Source organism: Biomphalaria glabrata, chromosome 2 (assembly GCF_947242115.1).
Source record: "Biomphalaria glabrata chromosome 2, xgBioGlab47.1, whole genome shotgun sequence".
Taxonomy (NCBI): Eukaryota; Metazoa; Mollusca; class Gastropoda; family Planorbidae; genus Biomphalaria; species Biomphalaria glabrata.
Genome location: NC_074712.1, coordinates 33,784,387 through 33,797,707, shown reverse-complemented (window position 1 = coordinate 33,797,707; position 13,321 = coordinate 33,784,387). Strand labels below are relative to the sequence as shown.

At 37.0% G+C, this 13,321-nt stretch overlaps 2 protein-coding genes across 12 annotated transcripts in view; one reads left to right on the top strand and one right to left on the bottom strand.

Moving 5' to 3' along the window:
• The window catches only part of LOC106074474 (uncharacterized), a 42,297-nt gene extending 40,578 nt beyond the window's left edge, over nucleotides 1–1,719 (top strand). For 2 of the 5 annotated variants that reach the window (XM_056020160.1, XM_056020161.1), the window contains one exon: nucleotides 612–1,719. In XM_056020160.1, the coding sequence (XP_055876135.1) occupies nucleotides 612–862 (251 nt within the window). In that variant the 3' untranslated portion in view covers nucleotides 863–1,719. The remainder of the gene's footprint in view (nucleotides 1–611) is intronic. The other 3 variants (XM_056020162.1, XM_056020159.1, XM_056020163.1) reach the window with 2 other exon arrangements.
• A 5,656-nt stretch (nucleotides 1,720–7,375) lies between these two features.
• LOC106055709 (uncharacterized) overlaps nucleotides 7,376–13,321 on the bottom strand; it is a 99,699-nt gene continuing 93,753 nt past the window's right edge. For all 7 annotated transcript variants that reach the window (XM_056020164.1, XM_056020169.1, XM_056020168.1 and 4 more), the window contains exons 4-6: nucleotides 10,817–10,948; nucleotides 10,019–10,156; nucleotides 7,376–9,204 (exon numbers count right to left, since the gene is read on the bottom strand). In XM_056020164.1, coding sequence (XP_055876139.1) covers nucleotides 8,972–9,204; nucleotides 10,019–10,156; nucleotides 10,817–10,948 — 503 coding nt within the window. In that variant the 3' untranslated portion in view covers nucleotides 7,376–8,971. The remainder of the gene's footprint in view (nucleotides 9,205–10,018; nucleotides 10,157–10,816; nucleotides 10,949–13,321) is intronic.

The following is a 13,321-nucleotide window of genomic DNA, read 5'->3' as shown; positions in this document are numbered from 1 at the left end:
AGTGGTAAGATAATTAGTTTTGTTTAATATAGAAAAAGGGGATCTAGACCTTGCTATATTGAGAAATGTGGCAGTTCTCTCCCTTAACTTGAATTTGTTGTTAAAGTATTTTTTATGCTTATATTGCTACTTCAGATGTCAAAGGTAGCTTTCATTCTGTGTGGTAGTGTAAAACAGATGTCAAAGGTGGCTTTCATTCTGTGTGGTAGAGTAAAACAGATGTCAAAGCCATCGTTCTATTATTTCATGGCACAACCCTCCCCAAAGGCCTACAACTCTACATCAAAATAAAACGTTGGTTAGAAGAGTAAGAAATCATTTGCCCTTGTTTCAAACTTCTACCAATTTGATGTATGCGATCTCTTTATTTGGGAAATCCCACATCCCAGTTCATCATGACCTCAAGTTGCAGTTAATAATAAAAAATGATATAATTCTATAGATAGGCCTATTGTATACACAAATATAACCTTTTATTTACTACCGCTTCCCGCCAAGTATGTCATTAAGTTTGAATGAACTGATCATTGTTTATTAGCATTTGAAACAAAAATAGAAAAGTACATTGATCTTATTCAACAGAAAAATGTGTTGCCATTTTGTTTTCCCAGCCGCCTGCCTTTTAGTCTTAAATGAAGTGTTTATCAAAACAGTGGACCACGAGAAGAAATCAATGCCAGACCGAATACCCTTAGAGTCCGTCACACGCTACGGATACAGCTTTATATTATCCTGGATAGTCTTCGTGCTCTTTATCCTAGCAGGGCTTATCTTTCTCTTTATGTCGCACAAGAAAAAACCAGAGTACACAGACGGGAACGAGGCTATAGAAGACGAGCCCGTGGAAATTTTCAGACGATAGCAGACGACAAAAGCAGCTTTTTTTTTTAATTGTGTAGCTGAATCTTGTTTATTTAATATTTTTAATTATATATTGATATCTTTTTTTTTTCCTACACGACTACGAATGAATGTCTTGGAATTTGAATGGCTTAACTATAATAACTAGATCTGACCAAGACTATAAATTGAATATAACTAGATCTGACCAACACTATAAATTGAGGCGTTATCTAGGAGTTCTAGGAGACTTGAGACATTTATGCTTCTAAACATCTTGCTGCAAGGGCGAATCCAAAAATTATTTGGGGGGGGGGGGGGGGGTGAAGGGTTATAATAGCCTTTTCCCTTCACGCCATTCTAATCCTTAGTTTTGGAGTTGAGTGGTAACATGCAGCACATTGATTTATTTTTATTTTTACATTTACAAATTACTCCCAGATTCTTCTAATTGGTCGAGTACAGCGCCACAAGTGGAGGTTTTTTTGTTTGGGGGGGGGGGGGGGTTCGGAGGGTAAGGAAATCTTAAAATAACTCCAAGGTTAGAAATAAAAAGTATCAACAAGTTGTAGACATGTACAACAGTTGTGACAGCAGAGCACAAAAAGACCCTGTCCTCAATCTTCAAGCGAGGGTGATAGTCAAGCAAAGGGGTGATGCTTTCAACTGCCCCCCTCCTGACTCTGTTAATGAACATGAAAAACTCTGCGTGGGTTTTCTTTTTGAAATACATTCTAACACTGAAAGTTTATTGACTCGCCTTTTGCTAGTCCAAGCCCAGGATTAGCCGTGATAAGAACATTTCCCCTCCCCTCCCCCCCCCCCAACCTCTAATGCCCAGGATTAGCCGTGATCAGAACATTTCCCCTCCCCCCCCCCCAACCTCTAATGCCCATGATTAGCCGTGATAAGAACATTCCCCCCCCCCCCCCAACCTCTAATGCCCATGATTAGCCGTGATCAGAACATTTCCCCTCCCCCCCCCAACCTCTAATGCCCATGATTAGCCGTGATAAGAACATTTCCCCCTCCCCTCCCCCCCCCAACCTCTTATGTTTAACATTATGCAAAATGTTCCTGTAAATAATGTGTATGAAAAGAAGTTGGACTTGATGTATCGCTTTAAATGTGTATCGCAGACCTATATACAAGTTGGGCTTTCTTAGTCACTGCAAGAGTTTTCATAGCAACATGTATTTAATGTTACGCGTGGAAAAAAAGTTCTTTTTTTTTTTTAAGTAGCTCAGTAGTAGCCGAATAGTAAGTTTGTTTTTTAGCAAATAAATAAATAGTGCCAAAGATGAACGAAAGAAAGAAGTAATTTATTTATTTACTCTCCAGCGAATAATTATTTTGTTGTTGTTGTCTCTTGTTGCTAGGATACGCAAAGACTGCACAATGAATTTACGATATCTATTTTCAAATGAATACTTTTGTCATTGTTTCTTGTTTGTTCACATAACAAGGTGTCACTATTTTAACATTGATTTCATGTTGCAAATAATCTTAACTTTTATTCATTATTATTACTCAAGATTTTTTGTTTTTGAATCATTCGCAGCTGCGTAGCAACCATGTTGTGAAGGGGGGCTCTTTGCGCCCTAGCCTATGACTAACTAATGCCCACAATGCCCACATGGGCAATTGCTGTCATTTAATTTTATAAGAAGTAGTACAAGTATTGAATCTTTTTGGGCCTACTTCTTAGAAGTGGTAACTGAATTGAGTGGAATGATGCCTAATGATGGTGTTGCTTGTAAAAGGTCTAACATTGAGATGTCTTTTTGTAAATGTACTATTACTTACAGAAGGACTTTTTTCCACCCCTATCTTTCTAGATTTTAGGGTGTTCCTTCGATATTTGACAGGTACTTTGCTACGCTACTGGTCATTCATGTACATATGTAAATACTGATAAATCCAGCAACTTACGAACTAAAATTAAATCGTTTGTCAAAAGATTCTTGCATTTTCACAGCATTATCTCCCCTGCCCACAACTGGTTACATAATCCTTAACAATGTACATGGAAATAATATATTTCTTCGATGTATAATTAAAACTGATAGAGTGTTATTATAAAGATCTATTTTATGTTCAGGAAATTATGCTAAATAGCCTACTGGACCCCCAAATATTTTTTTTTTTAAGTTTAACATAAATATGTATTACCTGTTATTCACCAATTAGCCTATAGCAATCTAATCTGTGTTAAATAGAGAAAATGTAATGTACATTGATATTGTGCAATTTTTTAAAATTATGATTCGTTGTTTTTTTACTCTAGAGAACTATATTTATTTTATTATAAGCATAAGAAATCTAAAACACGAAATCCATTCCGGACATGCACTAGCGAGAATCAAACATTCTCAAGGGAGATAGCCGGAGATATTTTGTATTTACAAAGTTGAACTCTCGATTGTGTCCTTGTTCAGTGGGCAATGTATGAAACTATCTACCCAAAAGAAGTCTTTATTTTTCCTTCGGTCTTTTGATTGGTTTGATTTCTGATCGACCGAGTGCCCTGTTCGGATATACTCGAGTTTCTATTTTAATTGTTTTTTTCCCGCCAAAATCTGGTCTCAAATGTCTAGCCGCTAAATCCCTATGGGCGCTAGATGTGCATACGGACCTATGTGACACTATGCTATACAGCAGCATTTCTCAAACTGTGGGGTGCGAAAACCTGGGGGGGGGGGGGGGGGGGGGGACGGGGTCGCGACGTGCTGTCAGATATAAAAAAAAAGCGGGGGGGGGGGGGCAAAAGTCTGTCAACTATTTCAAAAACAAGGAAAATGTGCCTTGTAATTATAATGTTGATTTGAATACTGACCAAGTCAAAATCACATTATCAGGCCTACCAACGTTTAATAAAACAGATGATTATATGACGAGACAATTATAAGTAGGACCTTTCTTTTTTTTTTTTTTTTTTTTTTTGCTTTTGTTTTTTATATTAATTGAACTTTATTTGACCTGGTGTCTTCTACTCTGAGTAACAGATCCTTGTTGACTCAAGCAGAATGAATTTCCGAAGCTAAGGATACATGAAAACACGTTGGCAGACCTCGCTAGGAGAGATATTAACTCACTCCGTCTGGATGGCTGGATATTTTGTACACTTTTTGTCCCACTTCCCATTCTCGGACCAAGTTGAAAATTTGCATAATTATTTTTTGTCTACGACAACACATAAATCAGAAAATTACAAATTACTTAATCAATTAGTGAGTATTAATTAATGTTGCTTTATATAGACAAAAGGTGAGATAAAACTGCATTATTGAGAGATATGGCAGCAATTGAACAGTGTTCTCCCTTTATACAATATATAACTTTTAATATAAGCTTTTTAAAAACGTTTATTTTTTATTTTGCTTGCTTATATATATATATATATATATATATATATATATATATTTGGTTTAGAGGGTATCATCATTAACAGTTTGAGAAACACTGCTATACAGCTTAAGGTGGGTGTTCACCGGCCCAACATTAGCTGCTAGTTGAATGTTTCCATGGTTACACAAGAAGATGGAGTTGCAAATATTCATTGATTGAGTGAGATACACATTGTTTACTCTTTTTGTTTTATCTGGATACACATTTTCTCTCTTCTAAATATTTCTAATATATATAGCTCCTCCTTCGTGGCCGAAGATGAGCACATTTCTCATTTCCTATGGACTCGAAGTTGACTGTAAAGTCCAATCCTCGCTTTTAAAAAGCTAGCCGCATACGTGGCATGGGTGGGTTAGGTCAGTTGCAGATAGGCCTGCTTCTTCTCTCAGCTTTTTGTTGATTCGGCGCTCTTTCGCCCTGGCCACTCTTCTTGCTTCAAATCTTGAGACTCCGAGACTCACAGCTTCACGCCATGAGGAGCGATCGAGAGCTAGTGCTTCCCAGCCGTGAATGTCGATACAGAGATCAGCTCCTATACAGTGCACATGTCAGTGCCTCTACAATGCACACAGGTCAGTGCCTCTACAATGCACACAGGTCAGTGCCTATACAAAGCACTTAGGTCAAGACCTATACAGTGCACACGTCAGGTTGTTTGCAGTGAACATATTTAAATCAAGTTCTTAGCCTTTATTTTTTATATTCTGTATAAGAAATTTGTATATATGATACATGAATTGTAATTTCTTTCTATAGTTTTTGAAGAGAGTGTTTGGAATGGGGACATCATATCCTGGAAAAAGCTAAAAGTAGAAACCTCTAAGTGAAATGAAATATTTCAGTATTTCTTTGAAAAGGAGCCTTTAAACAAATGTCTACTATAGAATACGAAGTGAATATATTGATGTTATACAGCTATAAAAGTTTATGTGTGCGACTGCATTTTAATCCTAACCCTGATATTATATGCGGCTCCATGATGTATGTAGACTACATGTGGGCACTCTATGTATTGTATTGGTGCAATGATTCATATCAACATATAACCAGTCAATACGTGTAGGTATAGACACTTTTCAGTCAACTTGTCATGTTCTTGCGGTTTGCAATGTTTCAACTAATTTTGAACTTCTATATATCTTCAATGCACAGGTTGTGTGTGGAACACGCTAGATATTTCATTTAGTTTACTAAAGAGTTGATTATATTCATAATTTTCTTTCCATAGTAAGTAAGAAAATGAAAAACAAAACACACTACATGATTGCAATATGGATTCCAACTGCTGATATATATGTATGTTGGGGTCTCTATAAACAAAACGCACTACATGATTACAATGTGGATTCCAACTGCTGATATATATGTATGTTGTGGTCTCTATAAACAAAACAAAAATCACGTTAGCAGTCCGCATTAAAAGTTCTTTTTTTTTTTCACTTTCTGATATTTGTGTTTTTTTCTCGATTTGAAACAAAAACTGTACATAGTTTCTTTAAAAAACGTTCTCCCTTGATGTAAGAGTTTTGTTATTGCTGTAATAATATTTCATTGGCATAACAGAGTTGTCTTTTCATTGAAATCTTTTCAAATCGTTTAAATATTTCATTGACTCTTTATCTTTCTACTTTATATCAATTGTACTTTTGATTTATACAATATTTTTTATTTATTCTTCGATACACTCTTCTGGTTATGTCATCATGCAGTTCTCTGTCAGGTCAGTGTTGGCTACATTTGTACTCATCCTCTGCATTTTCATATATTTTAAAACTATCTATCTATCTATCTGTCTGTGTGTGTGTGTATATATTGAGAGAAAGTCACAGAGCTAGAGTGAGAGGTGATGTTTATGTGTGGATAGGAGAGAGAGAGAAGATAGTTGTTACAATATACATCCTTTTTTTTTCAGTTTTGTTTTAGATATCTTTCACAACAAATAGAATGATTTCCAAACAATCCGTCCAATCCCCAATTTTTTTGTTCTTTCAGCTACTCCAAAATGTTTCTTTGCTGTTGTTCTTTCTTTCTGTCACATTTGTCTGTCCATGTTTATTTCAAACTTGTCAATCAATGACATTCAGAGGGATTTTCCAGTTATTGTTCTCATTTATTGACTTTCTATTGTACTGTCTGGAACAGAGGGTATTAGAAGCTGATGAGGAGGGACACGACTGGAAACGAACCTTCTTTCAACCAAGCCAGCCATGTGACCTTCTAGCCCTTTCCCTTTAGACTTTTTAGAGTGACCAAAACACTCACACGTGTCGCTTTTTTTTTGGGGGGGGAGCAGAAAGTATATGAGTTTATCATAGTGTGCACCCCCTCACACACACTTTCACCCCTTTTGTAAATCTAAGACCAGCCACGCCAATGTATTCTCTAATATTGAATCTCAACCGCCAAACTATTTCGCATCATGTGAACAGTTATTTAACATTTCCTTTATAAGACCCCTCTACCAAACTTTGTCTACTTTTTAAATGAAATCACTATAAACAAAAGTATCCAAAATAGAATTGTTTTAGTTCAGTATTTTTTCTCAACTATTTCTGTCATTTTGTTTCATTTCTTACTGAATGGTTTGCTGAATCCATTTTTTTTTATTTGTACTTTAAAATTTTGGTTGAAAATCCACACAGATGTTCTAATGAATCCGAAAGAAATTTCAATTATACTCTGTGTGCAATGTTTTACTATTATGAAATAAAATTCTTTTTTTTTCCTCAAAAGATTTTTATTATTTCTGTGCATGTTAAAGTACATAGCTGGGTATTTGTTAAACTACGTATCTGGGTATTCCTGAAACGTCTTTGAAAACCCTGATGTGTAGTGGTGAAATCTTGACGAGAAAATGTTCCATAACATATTTAAAAGACTTAACTTAGAAACAGGTCGACACATTGTAAGATAACATTTTGTAATCAAAGCGATTCCAATTCTCCTTGAGGGTTTCACAGTGAACAAAATTATATGGTGCGATCTAAGTATATAGTTTACGAAGACAGACAAAGAATTAAATCGATGGACAGAAGGACAGACTGAGAGACGTATGACAACATACACACAGACAGAAAGATGGATGGAAATATTTTAAAAAATGGTAAGTATATTGATGTTTCCAAAGTAAAGATAAAATCACTATTTTGTGTATTAACAAATTCGTTTATTGACATCAATGAAAGGACATTTCATTACTAAGCTCATTATTTTTAGGATAAACATGTTTGTATTAGTCCTACAGGTGAATGATATCTCTTCATGAATTGTAGAATGTGCACAATTGAATATGTTTGATCAGGAAGTGATTTAGACCTGTACAAACTTGGAGAACAACGAATTTATTTATTTCCAATCTCTTTGATAGCAGAGTTATTGCGAGACTAACTTTTAATACAATAATAAATACGATTTTTTTATATCTTAACATTCATAACAGAACAAATATTTAGTATTCGATTTCAATACTGTTGACATGATTTACATTATATTTTGTGGGAAACTGTAAGGTACTCTAACTAGTTTTATATCTGTAATGAACTGTAACATTAGAGAGATCCTAGGACCTATACATAGTCTTGTATCTGATACATATTGTATCATTGATGTGGTAAAATAACTAGCTCTATATCTATGATGTATGATGTTACACTGAGCAGGTCCAATAGCGATTCGTATTTTCGATTTGATGTTCGCAATGGATTTCAGATCTGTTAGTGTCTCGACTGGGTGTCTAGATTCAGTGTCTTGACTGGGTGTCTAGATTCAGTGTCTCGACTGGGTGTCTAGATTCAGTGTCTATACTGAGTGTCTAGATTCAGTGTCTCGACTGGGTGTCTAGATTCAGTGTCTCGACTGGGTGTCTAGATTCAGTGTCTATACTGAGTGTCTAGGTTCACTAAGCAGACGAAGGATGTGATCATCAGTCTCCACATTGGCAAGTGTCTCTAATTCTGATATGAATTTTCAGGAACAAGACTATAGTATAACATTTTCCCACGGGGTTTACGTCACATAACAATAACAACACTTGAGCATAACACAATTGTACATCAAATAATTAGGTTTAGTTTAACACAGTTTAAGAGGTGTACTTTAAGGCTGGGTTTAGTATTTATCCGAAGGAACAGACCAAGATTACACAACGATGATAAGATCTGACTTCTGGTTGTTGCATGCAATAAACTCTCTCTACAAACGTACATGACAGGGAGAAATAGGACACATTATAGACATCAAAATTATAACAATTTTGTAAAAGGGGTACAGTTTTTTTTTTTTAATGTCCTCGTTTTCAAGTGCGGCAAATATAAAAGTAAGTAGAATTCCACGTTTCCAACCATATTTCTCAATAATGTAGATTTTATTTCTCGTTTCGGTATCAATCTAAATAATTAATTACCAATAATTAATTGCCTATTTGGTAAATTTTTATTTGACTCGAGTTCCCTTATGTACATTAAATAATTGTTTGAAATTTCAACTTGATCCGAGAATGGGTGTTGGAGAAATAGAGTGTACAACAATTATCTAAGGGGACAAAACCCAGCATATTTAGAGAATGAATAATTGTGCAATATTTCAACTTGATCAGAGAATGGGAGTTATAATTAGTTTGTTTCAATTCTATATCAACCTGGCTTAGTGAATTGATACAAGCCCTATATAAACCAGACGTTAGTTTGCCTTGATCAAACTCAATAAGACGTGAACAAACTGAAGGCTATAACATTGATTTTGATCGGATAAATCTCAACGCCTTGGAAACGCTGAGCCAGAGGAAACTGGAGAGACAACACAGCAGCACGCCAACCCAGGCTAGAGCCACAGCATAGCCAAGGGAAATAACACGCGATTTACATATGGGTGATGGAACCTTGTCTAAAGCGTAGCAGAAGGTCTTCTCGTAATAATTCCTTGTGTGAAACATTGAGAGGCCAAATACACCAAACAAAGCTGGGAAATAGAGAAACGAAACAAAATTTACAATTTTAATGAAAAAATAAACAAGATTACAAAAGTTGTTTTTGTTTTCACACAAGCTCGTAGGCGGCTTCCGTGGGACCGTTTTTTTTTTCGTAAGCAATGCAGGTTAAAAAAAATACATTATTATCATATTATTTGACACACCACAAAAAAGGCTGAATTTAGATTACAATTTAGACACATAAATATGTCGCTAGTAGCTAAGAGGCGCGGTGGCAGAGTGGTAAAGCGCTTAGCTTCAGAACCGGAGGGTCCCGGATTTGAATCCTGGTGAAGACTGGGATTTTGTAATTTCGGGATCTCTGGTCCCCCCAGCTCTAATGGGTACCTGGAGAAGTAAAAGTGGTTGGTCGTTGTGCTGGTCACATAACACCCTCGTAAAGCGTGGGCCGGAGAAACAGACGACCTTTACATCATCTGCCCTTTAGACTGCACCCACTGAAAGAGAACTAGTGGCCAAGTCACGAGACTAGCATTAATCTCGCCCCTTCACTTTTTTCTGCTCTGTTCCAGTGCCATCATCATGAACGCTATTCCTTGTCTTCCTACTGACTCAACTTTATTTGAGAATAATTATATGGCCTGATGTCATTTTGAATAGGCTGGATGTAGATCTCTCTCTTGATATCCTGCCAAGAACACAGCTGCTGACCTGGAAAAGTGGAGGGATTTGGCTACGCGAACTGTCACTGCACCCCTCCCAGGAAAGTCAAGGGGCATATGATGATGATGAGATCTAGCTCTATCTATTTTCAAGAGTGTATATCTTCTGTTCAAGACTTACCTGCCATTAGATAAAGAACGCCGGTTACCATGGAAGAGGCCACTTGTTTACGTGCAAGGCTGATAACTCCCACCACTGTGGCGGCACTAAGATCTATCAACACAACAATGTAACAAGAAGCAGCCGAGTTTTGTAAACCTAAAGTAGAACAGGAAATCATATGTATAAGAAAGCCGAATTTGTTAACCGAATACTGCAGGTATAGAGCCGGAATATTCAATAACAAGGTTACATTGCCTCATACCTGATTGACCAATGAGGACCAAGGTTAAGGCTAAAGGCATTGTTAAATGTGTCCAGAGGCTGAACAATGTGGTTTGGAGAAATGGTGCTGCAAATCTCCATGGTTGATGCAAAAGCAGAACTTCAGCACGATATCTCCATGATGGTTCCGATCGCCTCCCCCCCCCCCCCTCCATTGCTCCCCGATGACAGGGTGTTAGGAAACATCGACTCTTATTGCAAAAAGCAGGCAGTATATTTAGGACAAGCCTTCTATGTCGTTCGTAGAAGTCCATCATATGTTCACAAATGATTCTTGGGTCAAAGGGCTTGGGATCATTGAATAGTCTCTGTTGCTATCAATATTTGAATGCTCCTTTTTATGAATACATTAATATTCAGAGATTTGTTTTAGGTTTGTGCCCTTCTATAGCGCTTAAAAATAAAAAGTGGATTTTGTCCTTTTTGTGTTTCTTTTTAAAGTACTCGGTAGTTTTATTTAAACTAAATATATCCTTATGGACTTAGATAGTATTCAGCCAACCTTATACATTGTCGGAAGCAGTTGGGACTTACGACTGAGCTGTTTGGTTTCATCCGTCAACATCGAGTCCACCTCGTCTTCGTTGTAGTCAGTGACGAAAGTGAAACATTCTTTACCGGCAAAGTTTGAGCGTGGACGACTTAGAATATCACTCCGCCAATCAGCTGGAAGTGAGAAGAGCATCTTTCAATAAAATCTCTGGAATCATATCTCAAACATTATCTTCCTAAACAAGAGAAAATGATAAAATGATGTTTGATGTTTTTGATATATATTTTAATGTCAGTTGGCAGAATACAAAGACAGTATGAGAGGACAAAATGGCTCTAAATAGATCATAGTTTAAATTAAGGGAAAATAACAACTTAGAAAAAAAAATTGGAAAAACACAGCACATTTCCCTCACCAGTGTGTCCAGATTGGATAACATTTGTCCTGGTTACAAGGGAAGTAACTAGATTTCAGCGGACATTGTTGAAAGTAAACAGGATAAAACAACGTAGAGGCTCTAGATCTGATTTAGCATCAAATGAAAACATCTCTCTCTCTTTATCTCCTACACTCTCTCTCTCTCTCTTTATCTCCTACACTCTCTCTCTCTTTATCTCCTACACTCTCTCTCTCTCTCTTTATCTCTTACACTCTCTCTCTCTTTATCTCCAACACTCTCTCTCTCTCTTTATCTCCTACACTCACTCTCTCTCTCTCTCTCTTTATCTCCTACACTCTCTCTCTCTTTATCTCCTAGGCACACACACTCTCTCTTTATCTCCTACACTCTCTCTCTCTCTTTATCTCCTAGACACACATACTCTCTCTCTTTATCTCCTACGCTCACTCTCTCTCTCTCTTTATCTCCTACACTCTCTGTCTTTATCTCCTAGACACACACTCTCTCTCTCTCTTTATCTCCTACACTCTCTCTCTCTCTTTATCTCCTACATTCTCTCTCTCTCTTTATCTCCTACACTCTCTCTCTTTATCTCCTACACTCTCTCTCTCTCTCTCTTTGTCTCCTACATTCTCTCTCTCTCTTTATCTCCTACACTCTCTCTCTTTATCTCCTAGACACACACACTCTCTCTTTATCTCCTACACTCTCTCTCTCTTTATCTCCTAGACACACACTCTCTCTCTTTATCTCCTAGACACACACTCTCTCTCTTTATCTCCTACACTCTCTCTCTCTTTATCTCCTTGACACACACTCTCTCTCTTTATCTCCTACGCTCTCTCTCTCTTTATCTCCTACACACTCTCTCTCTCTTTATCTCCTACACTCTCTCTTTATATCTACACTCTCTCTTTATCTCTACACACTCTCTCTCTTAATCTCCTACACACACACTCTCTCTCTTTATCTCTACACTCTCTCTTTCTTTATCTCTACACTCTCTCTCTATCCTTATCTCTACACTCTCTCTCTTTATCTCCTACACTCTCTCTCTCTCTCTCTCTCTCTCTTTATCTCTACACTCTCTCTCTTTTTATCTCTACACACACTCTCTCTCTCTTTATCTTCTACACACTATCTCTCTCTTTATCTCCTACACACTCTTTCTCTCTCTTTATCTCTACACTCTCTCTCTCTTTATCTCTACACACACTCTCTCTCTCTCTTTATCTTCTACACACTATCTCTCTCTTTATCTCCTACACACTCTTTCTCTCTCTTTATCTTCTACACTCTTTCTCTCTCCATCTTATATACACACATTCAATTTCATTCTTTCTATATCTCTCTTATACACACACACACACACACACACCTTCATGAATTCTATTTCTCTTTCTGTGTGTGTGTTTCTGCCTATTTCTGTGTGTGTTTTTCTGCCTATTTCTGTGTGTCTATTGATTCTCTAGTACTCTTCTTAGAAAGACACTAAGGCAGATAATTGTATTTGCTTAGGCCGAGACGCTGTACTCTCTCAATGTACTGGTCCCCGGACTGAGCTCTTAGAGAAAAATAAGTCCTGGCAGAATGTAGGGAGCAATAGAGACAGAGACACACGGACACTGCAACAGACACACAAAGAAATATTGTTAGACATAGCAAGATACACATAGAGAGGGAGAGACACACGCAAAGGGAGACACATGCAGAAAGACCCTGAGAGAGACACACATTAAATAGAAGACAGAGACACAACTTGATCCAAGAATGTGTGTGGGAGAAATAAAGTGTACGAACTTTTGACCAGACACGAGAGTGAGTTGATAGAAGCCAGACAGACAGACAGACACGAGAGTGAGTTGATAGAAGCCAGACAGACAGACAGACACGAGAGTGAGTTGATAGAAGCTTTGTCAAAATGTCTCAACGCTTTAAGTGATTCACCTACTTAATTTTGTAATATTAAGGCTGCGACGTTCACTTACCAGTAAGAATATGAACTACGGTATTCTAAGTGAGAAGAAAACAGCATTTTATTTTAAATTTTACTTTCATAAGGGTCGGTTCAGGTGCCTACAAAACATCAAACTACTCCAGACATAAATAATTGTTTCCATTCATTGGTTTTCTATCGAGACGATCA